Source organism: Hyperolius riggenbachi, chromosome 3, assembly GCF_040937935.1.
Source record: "Hyperolius riggenbachi isolate aHypRig1 chromosome 3, aHypRig1.pri, whole genome shotgun sequence".
Classification (NCBI taxonomy): Eukaryota; Metazoa; Chordata; class Amphibia; order Anura; family Hyperoliidae; genus Hyperolius; species Hyperolius riggenbachi.
In genome coordinates, this window is record NC_090648.1 from 380,096,959 (window position 1) to 380,123,138 (window position 26,180).

At 42.0% G+C, this 26,180-nt stretch overlaps 1 protein-coding gene across 3 annotated transcripts in view; it reads right to left on the reverse strand.

Annotated features, from left to right (window-relative positions):
- Positions 1-26,180, reverse strand: part of LOC137561590 (putative transporter SVOPL) — a 116,508-nt gene that overhangs the window by 57,866 nt on the left and 32,462 nt on the right. For 2 of the 3 annotated variants that reach the window (XM_068272898.1, XM_068272900.1), the window contains exons 7-8: positions 8,464-8,589; positions 1,220-1,348 (exon numbers count right to left, since the gene is read on the reverse strand). In XM_068272898.1, the coding sequence (XP_068128999.1) occupies positions 1,220-1,348; positions 8,464-8,589 (255 nt within the window). The remainder of the gene's footprint in view (positions 1-1,219; positions 1,349-8,463; positions 8,590-26,180) is intronic. The other variant, XM_068272899.1, reaches the window with a different exon arrangement.

Consider the following 26,180-nt stretch of genomic DNA (forward strand, 5'->3'; position numbering starts at 1 on the left):
ATTTTTATAGCCATCGCAACAATTACTTCAAGTTTTACACCTGCCCCATTATTCCTGCTTACAACATGACCTTTGATAATGAACAGTTTACTTGCTGCTTGATATTTGCAAGGCGGCTGTGTACCAAGAAAATCAATTTATTATGTTATTTGTTTTACCTGGTTTTAGGCACTTGTGTAAAAATGCTGTAAAATGAGAAAGCTATAAGATGGAAGACAATGCATGCTTTGTAATGATCAATTTCCAAACTACAATAGATAAAAAAAAAGGTACCTGAGGTTGACAAATAACAAGAGATAAACTTGCGTATCTAAAGTCCCAATCTTACATGAAACTAGACTGTGTTCCTTTTTTCTCACTATAAATCCAATGTTTTAAATTACAGTTTCTATGCAGACTGCACTGATAATTATAGTTCATAAAACTCCTGTGTGGTTGAGAAACACTTAAAAGTGCAGGGAACAGATAAAAAGATCAATAGTTCAAGATTTTTCTGTATGAGAGCTGAATAACCATTATCATTCACCTGAAAACTTAAATAATGTTTAAACTTTTAAACCAAAATGCTACTGTAGGATTCCATGAAAGTCCTATTTATGATTAAGTCTATCAGTTTATTTCCACGTCAGGTATGCTATAAATGAAAATCAATGTCATTCTGAAAGATCAGTGTGTTTAAACTTTGAAGAACTGACACAAACACAGATTCAATCTGGAGAGAAAACCACACCAGAGTTTCCAGAGCAACCACAAAGTGAAGCAGAGATAGAAATTAGCACAGACAACTTACACCAAACTGACTCACATACTTCTGAACAACCAGTCATTACAATCAGAACATCAACAAGAAGGAATCCCAGCAGAGCAGTTGACCTACATGGTCTGCTCAGCAGTTCATAATGAGCCAAGGTCTTGGGAAGAGATGCAATAACTTCCCACTTCTGAGAAATAAAAGTGGATTAAAGCAGAAGATGAAGAAATTAGTCAAAAGGTGCAATCTATGGAAACTGCTTATACAAAATTGGAAGGTGAAGATTTACTACCATCCACTTTTGTACATTGCAACCACTACACGTCCAGTCGTTACAGCAGCCATGTCTCTATTCTGCAGATGTGCTTCTCCTGTATTCTACATTGCTGCTCACTAAGATGCTAGATTATATGGCCTTGTTACAATCAAAATTGCTAAACTCTCCATAATAAATTGACTATACCGCACCACCACTGGCTCGTCAATGGTCCCCTCTGGCATCTTTGAGCGGTTCACTCTGGCGATTTTCTCCAGGGTCTCCGTGGCCGCCTGCTTCTTTCCCACTGAGACATTGAAACGCGCTGACTCTGGCACAAACTGCAAGAGAAACCTTTTCCTAATCAATATTTATTAGTCCAAAGACCAGGTGGGAAGCCAATCACACAGCACTACATCTCTAGCTCATGTTACCATTCAGGCCATACTGTCATACTATTGGACATCATCCATGTCACAGCAACAAATCAAAGCATTCACTAGCAGATCTCTGCTGAATAATTATTAAGAAAGATTCATCTACCTTCTGTGCTGGTAATGGAGTGACTGGCAACTGATACTGAATATCCATATTTTATAAATAGCTATAAATCATTATGTAAGAGTAATATGTAGCTACAAAGACTTGAAGCTACATCAGCAACTCTGTAAATAACTAAAAATCACTAGTGGCAGACCAGGATTATTAATGAGATGCAAATAATTATAAGTTGATACAAATGTTTTATGGTAACAATGCAAATTCATGTATTTAAAATGGATTGTTGCAGCATTTTGAAGCTGCATACATTTGCATACAATTACCATAATAAACACTTGCAACTTTTCACAATTATTTGCATCCTATTGACCATCCTTAAAGCGGATCCAAGATGAAAAACAAGTAACTTGTCTATATATCTTATCTAAAGTTTAGATAGTTTACACAGCACATCTAGCTGCAAACAGCTTCAAAAGTGTATGATTCTTTATTCCTGTGATACAATGAGGGCAGCCATGTTCTGTTTGTCACATTGTCACAGGCTGAGGGCTAGAGATACTATCAGCTTGCCTGTGTGTAAATTCAGCCCCCTCTCCTCCTCCCTCCCTCCCCTCTGCCTCTGAAATCAATGGCTAGTAACCTCCTCCTCCTCCTGCCCAGACTGAGCTCCCATGAGCCCTTGCTAAAGTGCCAAGGCACTGTGAAAAGCTGTGGGCGAGGCTTGTTTAGTTTATAGGGAATTAGAGTGTTAAAACAAAAAAACTATTTGGCTTGAGGGATGCCCTATAAACTATATGAAAGGAACACAATTATGCAATGAGTAATAGTTTATCTCGGATCCACTTTAAGCCTGGTACACACATCTACTGTAATTGATTAACCAATGATTGGCCGATTTTATCAATTGCAGTATGAGAGCTTACCTAGACAATCTGTTCATAGTAAGGGACATGTTGCCTAATTATGCTATTTCAGGACATGCATTGTTTTTAGTTTTATTTGGTAAGATGCTACCTTATTTTGTTATTTGGGAACATGCTGCCTAATTTTTATTTGTGGGACATCCAGCCTAATTATCTTATTTCAGGAGCATACTGCCGATTTATGTTTAAAATGTCTCATGTAACAGTTTATATTGTATCTAGTGGGCATCTAGTTATGCCCTCGTACAGGAAGCTTTAATACTACAATATAGCTTGCATTTCACTTTTCTGTGACGCCGCGCCCCAAGCCTAATTGGGGCGCGGAGATGCAACACATGACTACTCGTGACTATAATCTGTTTTGGCCCAAATATAACTGACTGTAAATCATTATATCCACTCCCCTATGATATTGTAAGTTGAGCCTAATGGGAAGTCCAGCAAAATCTGCTTAATATTATCTATTTATTAACTAGTTACATAGTTATTTGGTTTGAAAAAAAGACATACGTCCATCAAGTTCAACCAGAAAACAAAGTACAACACCAGCTTGCTCCCTCACATATCCCTGTTGATCCAAAGGAAGGTGAAAAACCCTTTTAAGGCATGGTCCAATTAGCCCCAAAAGGGAAAAAAATCCTTCCCGACTCAGATGGCAATCAGATAAAATCCCTGGATCAACACCACTGGGCATTACCTAGTAATTATAGCCATGGATGTCTTTCAATGCAAGGAAAGCATTTAAGCCCCCTTTAAATGCAGATCTAGAATTTGCCATAAATACTTCATGTGGCTATGTATTTCTCATCTTAATCACTTTTACTGTAAAGAACCCTTTCCTAAATTAATGGCAAAACATTTTTCCTCCATGCACAGATCATGTCCTCTAGTCCTTTGTGAAGGCCTAGGGACAAAAAACTCATCCGCCAAGCTTTTATATTGCCCTCTGATGTATTTATTTATTTTTTCATATAATTTATTGAAGAAGTAAGAATATTTCCATCTTTCATATCAATTCCAATACAACATATCATCATATTCTCTTCTATTTTCAAAATTATAGAATACATAGAAGAAAAAAAACACCCACTATTCTCCTCAATCTTTCAATCAACATGCTTTGCAAATAATTCAACATTATTAGAATTTCTTCTTCAAAGATCCCCCCACCAATTACCATCCAAAGTACTAAAAAAATTACACAAATTGTTGTTATAATTATAATTACAGGAGACTCCCTCTCCTACATTTCCACCATATCTTCATACTCCTTAGTATCTTGAAATTCTCCCTATTTTCCCCATTTAACATTAAATGCTCAGATCCGGAACCCCCAGATCCCTCTTTTCTTTAGGATGTACCAGTACCAAAATCTCATATGCTAATCTTGAGGGCTTATTCTGCCACACAAACCTAATAAGGATTGATTTAAGGGACCTGAAAAAAGCTGCAGGCACACAAATTGGAATCATGGACATACAAAACACCAAAACCTCTACCATTCCATCCCTCCAGATCTTTTTTAATTATACTTAATAATGGAAGATAATTTAGGGAGTACAGCCTTGATAGATGACTTGGTAACATTATTCCCAAATATTTGATAGCCTCTTTCCTAAAAGGAAACGAAAAATTACTTTCTACCAACTTTACAACACCTGGTGTCAATGACACATTCAGTGCTTCAGACTTAGTCATATTAATCTTGAAATTCGAAAAAAAACAACATCTCTCTCAATTTCTTTAACCAAATTTAGCGAAGACGCCAGAGGCTCCGAAATATAAAACAAAATAGCATCCGCAAAGACCAATATCTTATGCTCCTCATCTCCAACCCTAACTCCATGGACATTTCCAGACCTCCTAACAGAACATAAAAAAACTTCCAAGGTCAAAATAAAAATAACCGGTGACATGGGACACCCCTGTCTCGTTCCATTCGACAAGGAGAAGGCATCCGACAGGGCACCCTTCGCTCTAACCCTTGCAGTTGGACCAGAGTACAACGCACCCACCCACTTTAACATGTTCTCTCCCAATCCTATAAATCTTAAAGTAGACATAATAAAGTCCCAAATTACCCTGTCAAATGCCTTCTCTGCAACCGTCGACAACACCATCACAGGAACTTCCTACATTAAAGACCACTTAAACAATGCCATCACCCTTGCCACATTATCTCTCCCTTCTCTCCCGGGCACAAACCCAACCTGATCACCTTTAACTACTAATCCTAACCATGGCTTAATTCTCTCAACTAAAATTTTTGCAAAAATCTTTATATCTAAATTCAGTAATGCTATAGGTCTATAACTTTGACATAAGTCTGGATCTTTTCCACTCTTATGAATACCTGTTATATGGGTCTCTAACACATCTTTGGGCATTTCTCTACCTTCTTTAAGGGAATTAAAGAATCTGCACATAGGTGGCACTAACATCACTGAAATTGGAAAAATATTGCTTTATGAAACCATCAGGACCAGGTGACTTACCCACCTTCATAGCTTTTATCATAGCTAACACCTCCTCCTCACTAATCACTTTTTCTATGATATCTCTGTTTTCCTGTGATATTTTCACCATCCCAGATCCCTCTAGATATTTCCACATCCCTTTATCAAAATCCCTGGATCCATTTTTCAGAAGTCCATATAGGGAAGAATAATACTTCTTAAAAACATTCGCTATTTTGTGTGCCTGCAGCTCGACCATTTCCCTATTATTCTTAATCCTAGGAATATACGCACTTTTCCTTTGTCCTTTTAATGCCCTTGCCAACCACTTTCCACTTTTATTTGCATTTTCAAACCATTTAGCTGAATAAATTCTATTTTTCCCCTCAGTCTACTCTCTAATAACTCTGACAATTTGATCCTTGCCCTGTTCAAACTATCTAATGCTTTCTGATCTAATGAACCCTTATGTTCTAATTCAAAATTTCTATTTCTGATAATAATTCTGTAATTTTACCATTATATTCTTTCTTTTTTTGGCTCCCAAGGAAATAAAGACCCTCACCACCGCCTTATGAGCTGACCATACTATGCCCTTGTCCATAGCATCCAATTCGTTATCCTCAAAATATTCTACTAATGTTTTTTTTAATCTTATCTTTAACTTCTATATAATCCAGAAGGTTGCAATTGAGTCGCCAATGCCAATCACGTCTATTTCTAATCCCTAAATCCAAATCAAACCACATAGGAGCATGGTCTGAGATAGTTATGTTCCCTATACCTGCTCCTTTTACTCTATCCAAAAAATATTGATCCAAAAACAGAATATCTATCCTTGTATATATTTTATGCACATGTGAAAAAATGAATAATCCTTCACAGAAGGGAAAAGTGCTCTCCATACATCTACAAGATGAATACTCTGAAAAATCTTTTTGATATATTTATTAAATACTGCCGTAATACTCCTAGAACCAGATGACATCCATTTTAGGCTCAGAGACCCAATTACAATCTCCCCCAAAAACCAAACATCCCTCCCTGAACCCCTCAAGTTGTTCAATCACCAATCTAAAAAATTTAGCGTGTAATTCATTAGGCGCATAGATATTAACAAAAGTATATATCTGGCCCATTCATTTTCCCTTCAAAAAAACAAATCTACCCATCTCAGACTAGTAGGTAAAAAAAAATAAGAAACCATAAACAAAAATCAAATAGTACATAAGAAAGAAAAACAAAAAAACACACCAAAACAAGAACCCCAATTGTCTTCTCAAGACACCCTCCACCAGAGAAACCCATTCTCTTTATCTCCAACCCCATAGAGATCCCTTTTAGGAGATTTGAGAAGGCTCGGCGACTGCCTTCCCCTGACCCCCCACCAGGAAAACTCCTTTTCAACTTAACCATATTATTACTTAACTGGCCTTTATAAATCTATTACGTTACTAATTATTTCTTATTTCTTCTGCCATCTATCCTCCTGAGAAAAAGTTGCATTAAAGCTAGGGCTTCTCCAATCCTCAAAGTCAACTGATGATATCCCCAAAGTCTCACAACATTTTTTTACATCATCTTTAGATTTCAAAATTGCTGATTTCCCATTCAAGGTAGCACTGAGACTAAAAGGAAACCCCCACTTATATTTTGCTCCTGCTTTCCTTAATTCCTCCAATAAAGGTTTTACTGTCCTTCTGATTGATAAAGTCCTCCAAGATAAATCCAGATATAGATCAATGAAGCTTCCATCAAGCTCAACTGAACCCTTTTCTCTGGCTTTAAACACATCTTTATCCGCATAACGAGTCTACAAATCACATCCCTTGGTTTCTTAGGATCAGTCTTTTTGGGACTCAGTGACCTATGCACTCTTTCAATTTCAATAATTTTGTCATTATTCAAAAGAATATGAAAAATCTTCAAAACTGCTTCTTTCAAAACCTCAGCATTAACACTCTTAGAGAGCTCTTTTATTCTTATACTTTGCCTGCGATTTCGATTTTCCAGATCATCCAATTGGGACAACATCTCATCAAACTTTTTATTATGCACATTAATCTGGGAAGCAATTTCAGACACAGTTTGTTCCACTTTTTCTGCTCTACTTTCCACAGCTACTACTCTCTGACCTATACTCGTCATCTCATTTTTAATCTCCACCATTTCCATATGGAACGATTTTTCCAAACGCTCAATCAATCCTTCCATATCTGACAAAGTCGTCAAAGATCTCACCCGCTCCTTCCAACTTTCCTCCTTTTCCTCAGCGTCAGATAAAGTTCTTTTTTTTCTTGCAGGGCTTTTACCAGCTCCACCATCTCCCCCAAGGGATTCCTTAGGAGTTTCCTCGATTCTTTCTCCACTTTCATCAGACTTTCCAGATTTAACCTCCATAAAGCTCCTAATATCTCCCGTTTGTGAACAGCTGTCAGTCTTCCCTCTCTGTCTTCCACGTGTCATAATAATCAGAACTTCTGGCCAGTCGCACCAGACTCCACCCACAAACTGCCGGTCTCGCTTCCTTGCGTTACTCCAGTATACGACTATTTGCAGCACTTATCTAATCTTCTGGCCAATCGCACCAGATACATACACAGTTTGCTGTTATCAATTCCTTGTGACCATCAGTATATATTGACTTGCAATATAAATCAAATCTTCTGGCCAATCGCACCAGGCTATATACACAGTCTGCTGTTTTCAATTTCTTGTGACCTCCAGCATATATCAACTTGAAAAAAAAATCTTCTGGCCAATCGCACCAGATACATGCACATTCTGCTGTTATCAATTCCTTTTGACCATCAATATATATCAACTTGCAGTATAAATCAAATCCTCTGGCCAATCGCACCAGGATACATAGACAGTCTGCTGCCTGTTATCAATACTTTGTCACCTCCAGTATATTGCAGCTTGCAGCATTTGAAAAAATAGTAACAAAAGTTTCTGGCCAATCGCACCAGGACATACACTTAGTTTGCTGCTTCCAATTCCCAGCAGGCATCTATATTCAAAATTTGCAGGCTCACCACCTCTTCTTTCCTACTCCTCAGGGTTTCTCTCCTTCCAGGCCCTCCAGCAAGACCTCCAGCAGAACACCTGTTCAAATTCCGACCATAGACGCCGCAGCACATGCGGCGCCTCGCTCGCTACTTCCTGGTGAGGGGGCGGGTCAGGCCGCGCCTCTCACCGTGTCAGCAAGCCGCCGCTACCTTGCTCATCCCCCAGGCACCCTGATGTATTTATACATGTTAATTAGTTCCCCTCTAAGGCGTATTTTCTCTAGACTAAATAAACCCAGTTTATCTTACCTTTCTTGGTAAGTGAGACCTCCCATCCCTCGTATCAATTTTGTTGCCTGTCTCTGCGCCTGCTCTAAAACTGCAATATCTTTCCTGTAATGTGGTGCCCAGAACTGAATTCCATATTCCAGATGTGGCCTTACTAGAGAGTTAAACAGGGGCAATATTATGCTAGCATCTCGAGTTTTTATTTTCCTTTTGATGCATCCAAAAATATGATTAGCTTTAGCTAATATTGAGAAGATAAATAATGCAGAAACCTTACCTTGAAGACAATGCACAGTATGATGCCAGGGATGGAGGCCAGGCGCACAAGCCATCGCCACCCCAATGTTGGGTTCACCACTGACCCCACTCCAATGATGAGCAAAGACCCTATCAGCCAGAAGAGCTGCAGGAAGACACAATAAGTTGATATTATTAACATTTATACAAGCTATGTTACCATTCCTGCTTATCTGCCAACTGCATGTGAGCTAAATTACTCCAATTTATGAAGATTATTAAAGTAATATTGAGGCTGCCTTTGCAATCTTCCTTTTATAACTGGTACTTGCCTGACTGTTGCACTGATTGTAAAGCCACAAAACAGCCAGGCAAGCAAGTAGACTACATCATCTTCTCACATAAGACTGTCATCAAAGAAGAGTGATGCAGATGATCAGGTGAACTGGACATTAGTACCAGAGATAAAAATAGTATTTTACCTTTCCAGTAAGGATATTGTTTGTATTATAAAAAGGACAATCTTACTCTCCAAGTTAACTGGATGTAAAATATTGTGCTGGAACTGCCTATTGTTTTTTCCATGCAAACAACTTTGGTCCTAGATTTGGGGTTTGTCAGTTCCTGGAGCTGAACAAGGTATGGTGTGGGGAATGTTGACAAAATAACCTTTCCCCTACCCCAGAGGAAAGTTACTCTTATGGAGTCATACTATATCATGGAAGGTTCAATTTTACAGCATTTTTGAAGCAATTAACCACTTCCCGACCGCCGTATAGACAATTGGCGGCCGGGAAGTGGACCCCGCAAGGACCGCCGTATTGACAAATGACGGCGGTCCTTGTAAGGGCATGGGCGGCGCGATCGCGTCATTCGTGACGCGATCGGCCGCCGGCGCCTGACTCCGCCCCCCTTGCGCTGTAACCCGCCGGCCATTCGGATGCGCCGGCGGGTTACTAGCACCCGGATCGCCGCATACAAAGTGTATAATACACTTTGTAATGTTTACAAAGTGTATTATACAGGCTGCCTCCTGCCCTGGTGGTCCCAATGTCCGAGGGACCACCAGGGCAGGCTACAGCCACCCTATGTCGCACCCAAGCACACTGATTTCCCCCCCCCTGCCCCAGATCGCCCACAGCACCCCTCAGACCCCCCCCTGCCCACCCCCCAGACCCCTGTTTGCACCCAGTCACCCCCCTAATCACCCATCAATCACTCCCTGTCACTATCTGTCAACGTTATTTTTTTTACCCCCCCGCCCCCTGCCGCCTCCTGATCACCCCCCACCCCTCAGATTCTCCCCAGACCCCCCCCCCCCCCCGTGTTCTGTATGCATCTATCCCCCTGATTACCTGTCAATCACCTGTCAATCACCCATCAATCACCCCCTGTCACTGCCACCCATTAATCAGCCCCTAACCTGCCCCTTGCGGGCAATCTGATCACCCACCCACACCAATAGATCGCCCGCAGATCCGACGTCAGATCACCTCCCAAGTGCAGTGTTTACATCTGTTCTCTACCCTAAACACCCAATAATTACCCATCAATCACCCATCAATCACCACCTGTCACTGTTACCCATCAGATCAGACCCTAATCTGCCCCTTGCGGGCACCCAATCACCCGCCTGCACGCTCAGATTGCCCTCAGACCCCCCCTTATCAATTCGCCAGTGCAATATTTACTTCTGTTGTTCCCTGTAATAACCCACTGATTACCTGTCAATCACCTATCAATCACCCATCAATCACCCCCTGTCACTGCCACCCATCAATCACCCCCTGTCACTGCCACCCATCAATCAGCCCCCAACCTGCCCCTTGCGGGCAATCTGATCACCCACACCAATAGATCGCCCGCAGATCCGACATCCGATCACCTCCCAAGTGCAGTGTTTACATCTGTTCTCTACCCTAAACACCCACTAATTACCCATCAATCACCCATCAATCACCCCCTATCACCACCTGTCACTGTTACCCATCAGATCAGACCCTAATCTGCCCCTTGCGGGCACCCAATAACCTGCCTACACGCTCAGATTGCCCTCAGCCCCCCCCCCCCCCCCTTATCAATTCGCCAGTGCAATATTTACATCTGTTCTTCCCTGTAATAACCCACTGATCACCTGTCAATCACCCATCAATCACCCCCTGTCACTGCCAACCATCAAGCACCCCCTGTCACTGCCACCCATCAATCACCCCCTGTCACTGCCACCCATCAATCACCTCCTGTCACTGCCACCCATCAATCAGCCCCTAACCTGCCCCTTGCGGGCAATCTGATCACACACCCACACCAATAGATCGCCCGCAGATCTGACGTCAAATCACCTTCCAAGTGCAGTGTTTACATCTGTTCTCTACCCTAAACACCCACTTATTACCCATCAATCACCCCCTGTCAGTGCTACCTATCAGATTAGCCCCTTATCTGCCCCTAGGGCACTCAATCACCCGCCCACACCCTCAGAATGCCCTCAGGCCCCAGCCCTGATCACCTCGCCAGTGCATTGCTTGCATCTATTCCCCCCTCTAATCACACCTTGAGACACCCATCAATCACCTCCCTAGCACACCTACCCATCAGATCAGGCCCTAATTTGCCACGTGTGGGCTCCTGATCACTCGGCCAAACCCTCAGATCCCCCTCAGACCCCCTTCCGATCACCTCCCCAGTGCATTGATTGCATCTATTTTCCCCTCTAACCACCCCCTGAGACACCCATCAATCACCTCCTGTCACCCCCCTAGCACTCCTATCCATCAGATCAGGCCCAATACAACCCGTCATCTAAAAGGCCACCCTGCATATGACCGGTTCCACAAAATTCGCCCCCTCATAGACCACCTGTCATCATCAAAATTTGCAAATGCTTATACCCCTGAACAGTCATTTTGAGACATTTGGTTTCCAGACTACTCACGGTTTTTGGCCTGTAAAATGCCACAGCGGTATAGGAACCCCACAAAGTGACCCCATTTTAGAAAAAAGACACCCCAATGTATTCTGTTAGGTGTATGACGAGTTCATAGAAGATTTTATTTTTTGTCAAAAGTTAGCGGAAATTGATTTTTATTGTTTTTTTTTTCACAAAGTGTCATTTTTCACTAACTTGTGACAAAAAATAAAATCTTCTATGAACTCGCCATACACCTAACGGAATACCTTGGGATGTCTTCTTTCTAAAATGGGGTCACTTGTGGGGTTCCTATACTGCCCTGGCATTTTAGGGGCCCTAAACCGTGAGGAGTAGTCTAGAAAACAAATGCCTCAAAATGACCTGTGAATAGGACGTTGGGCCCCTTAGAGCACCTAGGCTGCAAAAAAGTGTCACACATGTGGTACTGCCGTACTCAGGAAAAGTAGTATAATGGGTTTTGGGGTGTATTTTTACACATACCTATGCTGGCTGGGAGAAATCACTATGTAAATGGACAATTGTGTGTAAAAAAAAAATCAAACAATTCTCATTTACAGAGATATTTCGCCCACCCAGCATGGGTATGTGTAAAAATACACCCCAAAACACATTATACTACTTCTCCTGAGTACGGCGGTACCACATGTGTGGCACTTTTTTGCACCCTAAGTACGCTAAGGGGCCCAGAGTCCAATGAGTACCTTTAGGATTTCACAGGTCATTTTTGTTTCAAGACTACTCCTCACGGTTTAGGGCCCCTAAAATGCCAGGGCAGTATAGGAACCCCACTAATGACCCCATTTTAGAAAGAAGACACCCAAAGGTATTCCGTACGGAGTATGGCGAGTTCATAGAAGATTTTATTTTTTGTCACAAGTTAGCGGAAAATGACACTTTGTGAAAAAAAACAATTAAAATCAATTTGTGACAAACTTGTGACAAACTTGTGACAAAAAATAAAATCTTCTATGAACTCACCATACTCCTAACGGAATACCTTTGGGTGTCTTCTTTCTAAAATGGGGTCATTAGTGGGGTTCCTATACTGCCCTGGCATTTTAGGGGCCCTAAACCGTGAGGAGTAGTCTTGAAACAAAAATGACCTGTGAAATCCTAAAGGTACTCATTGGACTTTGGGCCCCTTAGCGCAGTTAGGGTGCAAAAAAGTGCCACACATGTGGTATAGCCGTACTCGGGAGAAGTAGTACAATGTGTTTTGGGGTGTATTTTTACACATACCCATGCTGAGTGGGAGAAATCTCTCTGTAAATGGACAATTGTGTGTAAAAAAAAAATCAAACAATTGTCATTTATAGAGATATTTCTCCCACCCAGCATGGGTATGTGTAAAAATACACCCCAAAACACATTATACTACTTCTCCTGAGTACGGCAATACCACATGTGTGGCACTTTTCAAATATCTGAAAATTTAGTTTACAGAGAAGATAAAATTTATCTCCCAAGAGATAACTCAGGTGAAAAAATGTATTGCATATGGGCCAAGATATCATGGACATCAACATAGGTAACATTACCTACTCAGATCATGCATCTTTAATACTAATTGATAACTGGTATAATGTTTAGTCAACCAGAATGGCATTGGAAATTCAATAGCTTTTTGTTACTAGAGCCCACTGTTAAAGAGAAAATTGCGAGACAGATTGAACTGTTTTTCAGTGAGAATTTTACCATTTTCTCTGAAACCGTTTTATGGGATGCCTTTAGGTGTATTAGGGGTTCCCTTATAGCAACAGCAAGTAAAATTAGACAGAAAAAAAGATGAGAATTAGGAAATCTATTGAATAAACTCAGTGAGGTTGAATATACCCATAAAAATAAACCATCCGACACAAACTTTTTAGTGCTCACCAGACAAGCTATCAAAACAATCTTAAATGATAAATGAGTTTAAAAGAATATAAAAGGTTAAGGTAAGACTATGTAACAAAAAGGTTAGACAACGTTTTAGACCAATTGTTAGGGAAAGAACAATCTAGTTTCAGGAAATCCACTCAAATTTCAAACAACATCTTATTTGCAATTAGCTTTCAATATAATTCAGAAGTCAACCATAAAGAAGCAATTATGGTGGCTGGGAATGCTGAGTAAGCATTCAATCGCATATCCTGTATATACTTGTATGAAGCATTAAACATTGTGGTATAGGAAATGGCTTCATTAACAGAATAAAACGGGTTATACTCCAAACAGACAGCAAGGGTCAAAGTAAATGGCTGTCTGACAGAGCCCTGAGTCTGACAGAACCGGGTGAGACAGGGATGCCCAATTTCCTTTATCCTATTCAATGTGGGAATAGAAGTACTAATTTGTAAATTTTTAGTCCAATCCCCATATTACCGGCTGGAATACTGGCTCTACGAAAATGAACTGCTCTTGACGTGCATGGATCACTGTCGCTCAGGTGCACTCGTGAGGCTAAGGAGGAAAGGTTTAAGGTCAGCCATTCCCTCAATCCTCCTAGCAAACGTTCGCTCCCTCCCCAACAAGCTGGACGAACTGCTCCTTCTCTGCGAGAGGAGGAATCTCAGTGCGAACACTCCAGTCCTCTGCTTCACAGAGACTTGGCTCCACAAGGATATCCCCGACGAGGCCATTCAACTCCCGGGTTTCAGCCTCACCCGAGCTGACCGTGACACTGTTCTGTCTGGGAAAAAGAGAGGCGGTGGCATCTGTTTCCTCATCAGCTCGGCATGGTGCCCCAACATCACAGTTCTAGCCAGGAAATGCTCCCCAGACCTTGAGCTCCTCCTTGTCAACTGTAGGCCAATATACTCACCAAGGGAATTCTCTTCATACGTCCTCGTCGGAGTGTACATTCCACCAGATGCCAATGTCAAATCTGCCTTGCTTGACCTGAGCGACTCCATTTCCCAGTGGAAGGCGTCCCTCCCAGACTCGTTGTTCATAGTTATGGGCGACTTCAATAGAGCCAACCTCCGCCATGAACTGCCACGCTATCACCAGCATGTTGCCTGCCCCACCAGAGACTCAGCCACACTCGACCACTGCTACACCGTCCTGAAGGATGCATACAAAGCTGCCCCATGGGCTGCACTGGGCTCCTCCGACCACTGCCTTATCCATCTCATCCCTACCTACAAGAGGCGCCTGAAGTCAGCAAAACCGGTCCTCAAGTCCTCCAAAGTCTGGTCAGCTGAGGCCAAGCTCCAACTTCAAGCATGCTTCGACTGTACAGACTGGAAGGCTCTAGAAGCACCTAACCTGGATGAGTGGGTGGAGAACGTTACCTCGTACATCAGCTTTTGTGAGGACTCCTGTGTACCAACCAAATCGTACAAAGTATTCCCGAACAATAAGCCATGGTTCTCCAATAAGCTGCGGCAACTACGGAAGAGCAAAGAAGCTGCGCATAAGTCAGGCAACCGTGTGGACTACAGGAGGGAGAGAAACAACCTTAACCGTGAACTGAAGGCTGCCAAGCGAGAGTTCGCTGAGAGGATGAAACAAAACCTCTGCTCAAACGATTCACATGCCGTATGGAATGGCCTTAAAGCTGCCACCAATTACAAGTTTCCCCCACAACATGCCACACCTAGTATCGAACTCGCTGAGGAACTCAGCAAATTCTACTGTAGGTTTGAGTGCCAGGACTCACCTGCAGGGCATCTGTCACTGTCCGATACCCCTCTGACCCCAGCAGACCACACCTCTAGTCTAAGTCCACCCCCGCTGGTAGTGTGTGAATCCGACGTCAGGCACCACCTGTCAACGCTGAACCCCAGGAAAGCCTCTGGCCCTGACGGTGTGTCCCCTGCCTGCCTGAAGTCCTGCTCACAGCAACTTGCCCCCATTCTCACCACCATTTACAACAAGTCACTTCAGTTGGGCAAAGTTCCTGCATGCCTAAAGAGGTCCACCATCATTCCTGTCCCCAAAAAGCAGGGAGTCACTGACCTCAACAACTTCAGGCCTGTGGCACTAACATCTGTTATCATGAAGACCCTTGAAAGAGTTGTCCTGTCCTTCCTGAAGTCCCTCACCATGCCCCTACTTGACCCATTCCAGTTTGCGTACAGAGCAAACAGGTCCACCGATGATGCCATTAATATCTGCCTGAAGCTCATTGGCGACCACCTGGACAGGCCAGACTCTTATGCCAGAATACTCCTCCTGGACTTCAGTTCGGCCTTCAACACCATCTGTCCATGCACACTGCAGGAGGGTCTGGCAGCACTCGGGGTACATCCCATCCTATCCAACAGGTCACAATCTGTCAAGCTGGGTAACATCTCCTCTCTACCACAGACCACCAATATGGGGGCTCCACAAGGCTGCGTCTTGTCTCCAATGCTGTTCTCCCTCTACACGAACAACTGCAGATCCACAGCGGACTCTGTCAAAGTTATCAAATTTGCAGATGACACCACTATCGTGGGCCTTGTCACAAAAAATGATGAGAGTGCCTATCGTCAACAGGTAGACAGAATCTGTCACTGGTGCAGGGAGAACAAGCTGGTCCTTAACACAGGAAAAACCGTGGAGATTATTATCGATTTCAGGAAGCAAGCTCTCCCACCACTACCAATCCAGATTGAAGGCACTGACGTGGCGATAGTTCCCTGTGTCCGTCTCTTGGGCACCACCATCTCAAATGACCTCAGATGGAAGGCCAACACTAACTCCACCCTGGCGAAGGCCCAAAAAAGACTCTTCTTCCTCCGCCAGCTGAAAAAGTTTGGCATGCCCCATCAGGTTCTCACAAGATTCTACACTGCCACCACAGAATCTATCCTCTGCTCTTCCATCCTGGTCTGGTACGCTGGTTCCTCCGCCAGTGACAGGCTAAAGCTCCAGAGGGTCATTAGATCAGCAGAGAGAACCATCGGGAAACCCCTCCCTTCACTTGACCTACTTTACAACTCGAGACTGCGCACTAGAGCGCTGAAGATAGCAAACGACCCCTCCCACCCTGGCCAGTGCTACTTCAGTCGCCTACGTTCAGGGCGGAGATTCCGGGTCATCCCCACCAGGACTACGAGGCACAGGAACTCGTTCTTCCCCTCTGCCGTCAACCTCCTGAACTCCTCCCATGTTCTGCCTCCACCCGCACCATCTTAGGTTCACAGACTGGCCCTGTCACAGACATTCTGTCTGCTTGGAACTGTAAGGGCCCTGGCTGCCCTTTTCCACACAGACCTTATAGACTGGCATCGTTACCCATAGTATTTTTATTTTATTTTTTTTGTTTGTTAAATGCAACTGTATTATCTGGTTAATTGTGTTATCGTGTATGTCTCCTGTATACTGCACCACTGTCATGTTTGTTGCTGAGCTCTGTATGCGCCAAATCCAATTCCAGGCATGACCCTGTCATGCTTGGCGAAATAAAATGATTCTGATTCTGATTCTGATATATAGCATGTACCTTTTGCACAAATTATAAAGAGTGTGACAAAGCCCTCCATAACCATTACTACACAAATACCAGAATACTCTTGGGCTCATATGTCATCAAGGAATACACATTTCTTTCAATAATCAAAAAAAATGACATATCAGTTGTCATTGTGGAAGCTACAGAATAATTAGACTTATTAGCACCTATATAGGATTTGTATAAAACCACTTAAATAGACAGATTGCTTAATAGGCCAGCTTTGCTCTAAAAATGCAAATACAGGTAATGGTTCTCTGGCCAGATATATTGCACATACCCATCACATTCACCTATGCATTCATCCACTATACTGCTATTGTCAGGAGAACAGAGGCGCCAAAAGGATAAAAGCATATAACTAAAAGTTTTAAAATTCCTTGAGAGGCGATGGTGGACTCACCTCCCCGAAGCAGACAAAGTACCGTGGATGAGGTACAAGCAAATTTATTCACATACTCCAACAAATAGTACAACGCGTTTCGCAGGTATATTCCCGAAGTATATATAATGATTGAAGTGTGTGTGTGTGTGTGTGTGTGTGTGTGTGTGTGTGTGTGTGTGTGTGTGTGTGTGTGTGTGTGTGTGTGTGTGTGTGTGTGTGTGTGTGTGTGTGTGTGTGTGTGTGTGTGTGTGTGTGTGTGTGTGTGTGTGTGTGTGTGTGTGTGTGTGTGTGTAGAAAATTGGTAAGGAGGGTTATGTTGGGGGGAGAAGTGGGTTAAGGATGAAAAAGGAAGGTGCCTGAAAAAGTATAGTATGGTATGGGTGGATACAGCAATATATTCAGTACAGTATCACTATACTGCTATGCATCATTTAGTTGGGGGGGGGGGGGGGGAGAGGAGGGTCTTGTATGCCGGTCCGGCTGATTAAGAGGAGAGCAGCAACCAGTTCAATCCATAAAACGGTCAATGCAGCACCTGCTGCTAACTCCCAGCCACAGTTCTGCTCAAAGTATCTTCTAACAGCCTCAATGCAAACTAGAGTGGTCTCACCCAATCCATGTTAGGAACTCTGCGTTGCTCAACCAAGTCTGGCAATAGTTTATCTCCTGTAGTCAGCAAGTTCGCCGGCTGGGGGCTGCATTTGGGAGGTGCCTTCTGGATTGACAAAGCTCCGCCCACCTATGCATTTTGAACCGCCAATGGGTTCTTTGTCAGGGTGTGGCTTACTGTCTCTACTCGGCCCCTTTTGATTGTCTATTGAGATCCAACCCTTCATCTTACTCACGCGGCAACGGGAGGAGGGTTCAAGGCCCTTAAAGTTACACAATCAAACGCAGGCCAAAAAGGTCAAGAAAAGGAGCAACAGTAGACAGGAGGAAGAACGGGAGAGGGAGGCAGAGCCCCCTAGACAGATTCCGCCTTCTCATATATATTTAACACCGTGTTAGTCACTGAACATCAACTTTCATTGCACACACCTCCTTCTATTTGTGTTTTTTTCCAAACTGTTCCAACGTATTCACTGGAGGGAGGATGACACTCTTTGAGCAATGTCCATCAGCCTTTACATACACATTTGGATTTGCTAATCACAGATATTTTAACGCTGGCGCTTGCAACTATATGCATCCTATGTTTCTCAACAGAGATTAACTTTTACACTAATGGAGATACTCTAACTTTCAAAACCGTTCATGGATCACAATTCAATATCTCCTAGTGTATAAAAAAAAAAAAAAAAAGCAAATCCAAATGCTTAGAACTTTCTCAATCCAAAAGATTAATGAATGTGGATGCACACACAGCAGTGGTTTTATTTCCCCTATCTTCTCATTCACTGTTTATCCATTCTCACCCCCACACAGACAGACTTAGTCCATTTACGAGTTTCCATATCTAGCAAAGGGGGACAGATCCAATTTTCAGTTTAAACCAAATTGTATTACAGTATTTAAAGAAAAGCATCCGACAAAAAACAAAAAACAAGATCTACTTACCCGGGGCTTCCTTCCATATGCACTAAAGAATTATAGGGAATGCAACAAAAACTGCAAAAAAAGTAATCAGACTTGCGAATCTGGAAGCGCAAAAAAGTGGCTAGTGATATAAAGTCAAATCCCAAAAGGTTTTGCAAATAAATCAACTCTAAAAGAAAGAAGGTAGAGAATATAGGACTTTTACAAGATCAGGCGGGAAACTTGATTGTGGAGGACCGAGCTAAAGCAGAACTTTTAAGTGCTTGCTTTGCTTCTGTCTTTACCAAGGTGAGACCTTTAACTCATAATATGGCCCCTGGGTTGTTCCCAATCTTCCTCATTCAGCATGAATTGCCTAACACAGGAAGGTGTGCAAAAACGATTAAATAAGATTAAGATAGACAAGGTACCTGGCCCAGATGGCATCCACCCTCGAGTATTAAAGGAGTTGAGTTCAGTAATCGATAATCCACTTTATCTTATTTTCTGTGATTCTCTTTAAAGTGGTTCAGTTCCTTATAACTGGCGTACAGCTGATATTTTCCACTTATTCAAGAAGGGAAAAAAAATCAGAACCAGGAAACTATAGACCTATACTATATATAGCTTAATATCAGTTGTGTGTAAACTGTTTGAAGGTATCCTGTGGGATGCTGTACAAAATCATGTAGCACAGAATAATCTTATTTCAGTTTGACAGCATGGTTTTACTAAAGACAGGTCCTGTCTTACCAACATGCTCAGCTTTTATGAAGTGGTGAATGAAAATGTAGATCTTGGGAAAGCTATAGGTGTAGTGTACTTGGACTTTGCAAAGGCTTTTGATACTGCTCCCCACAATAGCCTGGTACAGAAGCTGAGGATACAGGGACTAGGAGAAAATTTGTGTAGGTGGATAGAGAATTGGTTAAGGGATAGAAGGCAAAGAGTGGTGGTAAACGGAGCATACTCAAAATGGGAAATTGTTAGAAGACCACAGGGGTCAGTACTTGGTCCTATTCTCCTATTATTATTATCCTTTTCAATGTATTTATTAACCTCCCTAGCGGTAACCCCAAGTCAGGCTCGGGACGGAAATCCGCAGCTCTGTTGGATCCCGAGTTGGATCCATCGGAGGTGTGGAATGTGCAGGGCTGCCACAGATCTATCAAGTGGTATGATTTTTAGGGTCTGAAAGCTTGTAAAATAATTGCATCACTTTTTTAAAAAGAATCTGGAAATAATCATACCGCCAGGGAGGTTAATGATCTAGTAGACGGAATGCAGAGTAATGGATCCATCTTTGCTGATGATACAAAATTATACAGAATTCTCAACACTAAAGCCCAATCTACACGATACGATTCTTTGTGCGATTCAATTACGATTCTATTTACGATCCGATTAAATCCAACATGTCCGATCGGGATTCAATTCAATTTGATTTGCCATTGCAAAACAATGGCAAATCGAATTGCAGTGAATCGAATCCCGATCAGACATGTCGGATTTAATTAGATCTTAAATAGAATAGTAATCGAATCGCACAAAGAATCGTATCGTGTAGATGGGGCTTAAGACTGATGGTGACAACAGGACCTTGACAACATGGCCATATGGGCAGGCACGTGGCAAATGAAATTTAATGTTGATAAATGTAAAGTCATGCACCTTGCACTATGGTAGATCATCAATAAAATAAATGGCATACTGCTGGGAACATCTCACTTGGAGAAGGACTTAGGAATACTGGTCGATAACAAGTTAGGTAATCATATACAATGCCAAGCAGCGATAGCTAAAGCACATAAAATTCTGGGATGCATAAAAAGGGAAATAATGTCTCGAGATGCTAGTATATTCCTCCCTCTGTATAAATCACTTGTGAGGCCACATCTGGAGTATGGAATACAGTTTTGGGCAACACACTATAGAAAAGACATTGACCTTCTGGAAGAGGTACAAAGACGGGCAACTTAATTAATCAGAGGGATAGGAGGTCTCGCTTACCAAGAAAGGTTGGACAAACTGGGCTTATTAAGCTTGGAAAAAAGGCGACTGAGCGGTGACCTGATTAACATGTATGAGTATATCAGAGGGCAATACAAAAGCTTAGGGTTGTACGACGGACAATGGGACATGATTTGCGAGGTGGAGGGAAACGTTTTTGCCATTTATTTAAAAAAGGGGTCCTTCACAGTGAAAGTGGTTAAAATCTGGAACATCTTACCTCAGGAAGTAGTTATGGCAAATTCTATATCTGCATTTAAAGAGGGCTTGGATGATTTCCTTGCAATGAAGGGCACCCACAGCTTTCACGGAGGTTCACGGAGCTCCGCGATCGCGGCTAGCAAACTGTTTAGAGCCGAAAGGGGAAAGAATTCCCCTTTGTTTACATTTGTACAGCACTGGGCTGTCCTTCAGAGCGGCTCGTACTGCGTGGCCTCTCATAGGCTGATGCCTATGAGAGGTGGGGACCAGTGCCGATCGCCATCCTATGGCAATTTAGGATGGCACAGGGGGGAGGGAGGAAGGAGGGAGGGAAAAGCCTCCCTTCTTTTCAAAAAAAATAAAAATAAAAAATAAAAAAAAAACCTCTGGCAGAATGTCCTAATAAGGACATTAAAAGGAGGTGAAATTCATTTGTGTGCTGAGTTGTAGGGCTGTGCAGCACGCTAACACAGCTCTATGTTATGAAAAATGGCCTGGTCACTAGGTGGTTGTAAGCCTGAGGTCTTGAAGTGGTTAATTACTATCGATATTTTCACTTGCAAAGAATATTGGAACTGAAAATTTGTAACCCTAAGAAATGTTGGACCACTTATGTATTATAAGAGATACAGAAGTTTCCGCAGCCATAGTTGATAGAAGCCTAATCGCAAAGAACTGGAAGGATCACTCAGAATGGATAGCCCGTCTGTCCAGCTTTATGGAGATGGAGAGATTTGAGACCAATTGCAGAAATGGAAACTTGACTAGATCACTAATCATAACCACCAATAAATAGGGTGAACTCCAGAAATAATAATATACTAAGAGAACAGGAAAGACAAGATTGTAAGATATGAGAAGCAGGAAGGGGGGACAAAGGTACCTATTAAACAGAAGTTAGGAGGGATAGTGTATGAGAGCCAGCATGAATGGAGCAACTGTTGACCTAACTTAACAATCACTCACTTTGATAATATTATATTACTCTTTTTGTTTAAGAATGAAAGCGTGATGAGCAAATCAAACTATGGTGCAAACTAAGGACCCAATAAAGAGTGAAACAATGAAGCCAATCGTACATAACTGGATCAGCAGAATCCTGAGTTTGGAAAAAATGATATACCGGTAGATTGTGTCTAAATAGAGGAGAAATATTAATATGCAACCTGGATTTCTGCTTTTAGCTTCCTAGCAATAAAAACACAAGAACCAAACAGAGGTCTCCGCTACACATAACAAACCCTGCAAAATCACAGAGCCAAATTCATTCTAGCATAACACCAGAAAAATATAAAAACCTCACTCCAGTTTAATAACTATGGCACAGGAGTTCCCAGAGTTCCATAACAAGGCTCATCCTAATCATAAATATCTCTGCACATGGCAAAACTCTCACAAAACCCCCCAGCTTCAACAACACACTACCATTCTCACTGACCTCTTCAATCCACAACAAAACTATCCACGCCAAGTAAAGGATGTTGTCAGAAAAACGTTCATCTCCAATCTATTACAACTGGAACGCATTGCAATGCAGATATCAATGGACAAAAAGCCAATAACAAAACCAAAACAGAAACTAGTAGATTAAAATGTACACATTTAAATGGAAATAGTAACCAGGGTGGGATTTACAGCTTGGGACCCAGTAGGTGCAGACGCTCTTGTGCCTTAAACTTTATCCTCACTTTAGCCAAACTCACAAATTCCAATGCGAACACAGGTTCACCCGCCAAATTGCACATCAAGTGTGCTGATTGCCCTGTCTGGCCTGGCAATTACCTCTCCCCTTTTCCACTGCTCAGTATGCCCACACTCACCATCCTGGAGCCACACGGACGTCACCCTTGGAATTTAGAGTGCTGGATGGGTAGCTTTCTATGCTCCCTTGATGGTGATGTCAGTACAGCTCCAGGATGGTAAGCATGGGACTGCAAACCGGTTACAGCTGCCTCTCAGCACACTAGCACCCCTGCGCTCGTGCTTAGAGAGCTTGGTGCCAAATTGACAGATTGTTTGGTGGGGCTGGAGAAGACCCGGCTGTCATGGTACACATTGGCACCAATGACAAAGTTAGTGGGAGATGGAAGGTCCCCAAAAATGATTTTCAGGTACTTGGCGATAAACTTCAAACAAGGACCTCCAAGGTAGTGTTTTCTGAAATACTGCCAGTGCCACGCGCTACATCTGAGAGACAGAGGGAGCTTAGGGAGTTAAATAAATGGTTAACAAATTGGTGTAGGAAGGAGGGGTTTGGGTTCCTGGAGAACTGGGCAGACTTTGCAGTCGGCTACAGGTTCTACAGCAGGGATGGGCTGCACCTTAATGGGGAGGGTGCAGCTGCATTGGGGGAGAAGATGGCTAAACGGTTGGAGGAGATTTTAAACTAGGATTTGGGGGGAGGCGGGAGGGTAAAATGTCAATATGTAGACAAGATGAGGTAAAAAGACAGTGGGAGCTTAACATTATGGGGGGAGGGGACAGTGTAAAGAGTAAGGAGGTTGGTAAAACTTCAAGTAGCCCAATTCATGTAACCAAAATTGGAAAATGTGGTGTTAAAATATTTAGTGCATAAAAATATAAAGTGCATGATAACCAATGCTAGGAGCCTTGCAAATAAAATGGTCGAACTGGAGTTCATTCTGATTGACAAAGGCTATGACATTGTGGGAATAACAGAGACCTGAATGGATGAAAGTCATGACTGGATAGTGAATTTAGAGGAATACAATGTGTTTAGGAAGGATGGAACAGGGAAAAAAGGTGGAGGAGTTTTTCTCTTTGTTAAGAACTCTTTTACAGCTGTCCTGAACGATGAGATGGATGAAGATTGAGAAGATGTGGAGTCCGTTTGGGTAAATATTCATGGTGGAAATAAAGGTTGCCAATTGCTTATTGGGGTATGCTACAGGCCAACATATATTCATATTCATGAAGCTGCAGAACTGCAGTTACTACAGCAGATTTAAAAAGCTGCAAGTAAAAATGAGGTCATAGTTATGGGTGACTTCAACTTTCCAGACATTGACTGGTAGTATTGAGGCTACCAATACTGGTAAAAGCAGCAGATTTTACCAGTTACCTGACTCAAATGGTAACAGAACCAACTAGGGGGAATGCGTTACTGGATTTGATAATTTCTAATAGACCAGATAATGTATCAAATGTGCAGGTTCAAGAACATTTGGAAAATAGTGATCACAACATGATAATGTTTGATCTGGTGACTGATAGGCCACGGGGCAGCGGGACCACTAAAACTATGAATTTTAGAAAAGCAAAGTTCACTCAAATTAGGCAGGCACTAAGTTTGGTGAACTGGGATAATGTACTACAAGGGAAGGACACTGAAGGGAAATGGCAAGCTTTTAAACTTATTCTCAATCAATATTGTAGTATGTATATCCCATATGGAAACAAAACATATAGGAATAAAAAAAGGCCTCTATGGATGAATAGAAAGGTTAGAGATAAAATGAAGTGGAAAAAGAATGCCTATAAGGTCCTAAAACAGGAGGGGACAGAGGCTGCATTAAGCAATTATAAGGAGTGCAATAAAAGTTGTAAAAAATTAGGCTGGCAAAGATTAAAGCTGAAAATCAAATCATTAGGGATATCAAATCTAACTCAAAGAAGTTTTACAAGTACATCAACTCTAAAAAAAGAAAGATTGACTGTATTGGACTCCTAAAGGATGAGGGGGGCACTCAATGGTGGATGACCAAGGTAAGGCAAAGTTACTAAATGCTTTCTTCTGTCTTCACAAGGGAAACATCACTGTTGCAAATTACAGATGCAGAAGAGTCTAATTGTAATATTAAATACTTAACGCAGGAAGAAGTGAAGGCAAGACTAAATAAATTAAAAATAGACAAGGCACCTATCCCGGATGGCATACATCCTCGGGTCCTAAGGAAATTAAGTTCAGTTATAGATAAACCCCTTTATCTTATATTTTGTGACTCTCTTTCAACGGGCAGAGTCCCAGTAGATTGGCGTACAGCCCATTATTTAAGAAGGGCAAAAAATCAGATCCAGGAAATTATAGACCAGTAAGCTTAACATCAGTTGTATGCAAACTATTTGAGGGGTTACTAAGAGATAACATACATGATTTTATAGTAGAAAATAATCTTATTTCTCAGCATCAGCATGGGTTTACTAAAGACAGGTCCTGTTTGACTAACATGCTCAGCTTTCATGAGGCAGTGAAAGCTAATATGGATATTGGGAATGCTGTAGATGTGATATACTTGAACCTTGCTAAGGCCTTCGACACTGTTCCCCACAAAAGTCTGGTGCAAAAGTTGAGGATGCAAGGACTGGGGAAGAGTCTGTGTGCATGAATAGGGAACTGGCTAATGGACAGAAAACAAAGAGTTGTGGTCAATGGATCATACTCAAAATGGGTGACTGTTAGCAGTGGGGTCCCACAGGGGTCTGTACTGGGTCCAGCGCTCTTCAATTTATTTATTAATGACCTAGTAGATGCAGTAGAAAGCAATGTTGCTATTCTTGCAGATGATACAAAATTGTGCAGAATCATCAACTCTCAGGAAGATAGTGACATATTGCAACAGGATCTGGATAGGATGGCTACATGGGCACATAAATGGCAGATGAAATTCAATGTTAAAAAATGTAAAGACATGCATTTTGGTCGTACCAATGGTATAGCACCTTACAAAATAAATGGAATACAATTGGGGACATCAAACTTGGAGAAGGACTTAGGAGTACTCATCGACAACAAGTTAAAAAATTGTATTTATTGCAAAGCTGCTATAGCTGAAGCTAATAATATTTTGGGATGCATTAAAGGAAATAAAAACTCGAGATGCTAGCATAATATTGCCTCTGTTTAAATCTCTAGTAAGACCACATCTGGAATATGGAATTCAGTTCTGGGCACCACATTACAGGAAAAATATTGCAATTTTAGAGCAGGTGCAGAGACGAGCTACAAAATTGATATGAGGGATGGAAGGTCTTGCTTACCAAGAAAGGTTAGATAAACTGGGTTTATTTAGTCTAGGGTAGAGAAAAGACCCCTTAAAAGGGATCTAATTAACATTTATAAACACATCAAAGGCCAATATGAAAGATTGGCAGATGAGCTTTTTGTCCCTCCACATGGAGGAAAAACGTTTCAGCCATTTATTTAGGAAAGGGTTCTTTACAGTGAGAATGATTAAGATGTGGAATGCATTGCCACAGGAAGTAGTTATGACAAATTATATACCTGCATTTAAAGGGGGCTTAGATGCTTTCCTTGCGTTGAAAGACATCCAT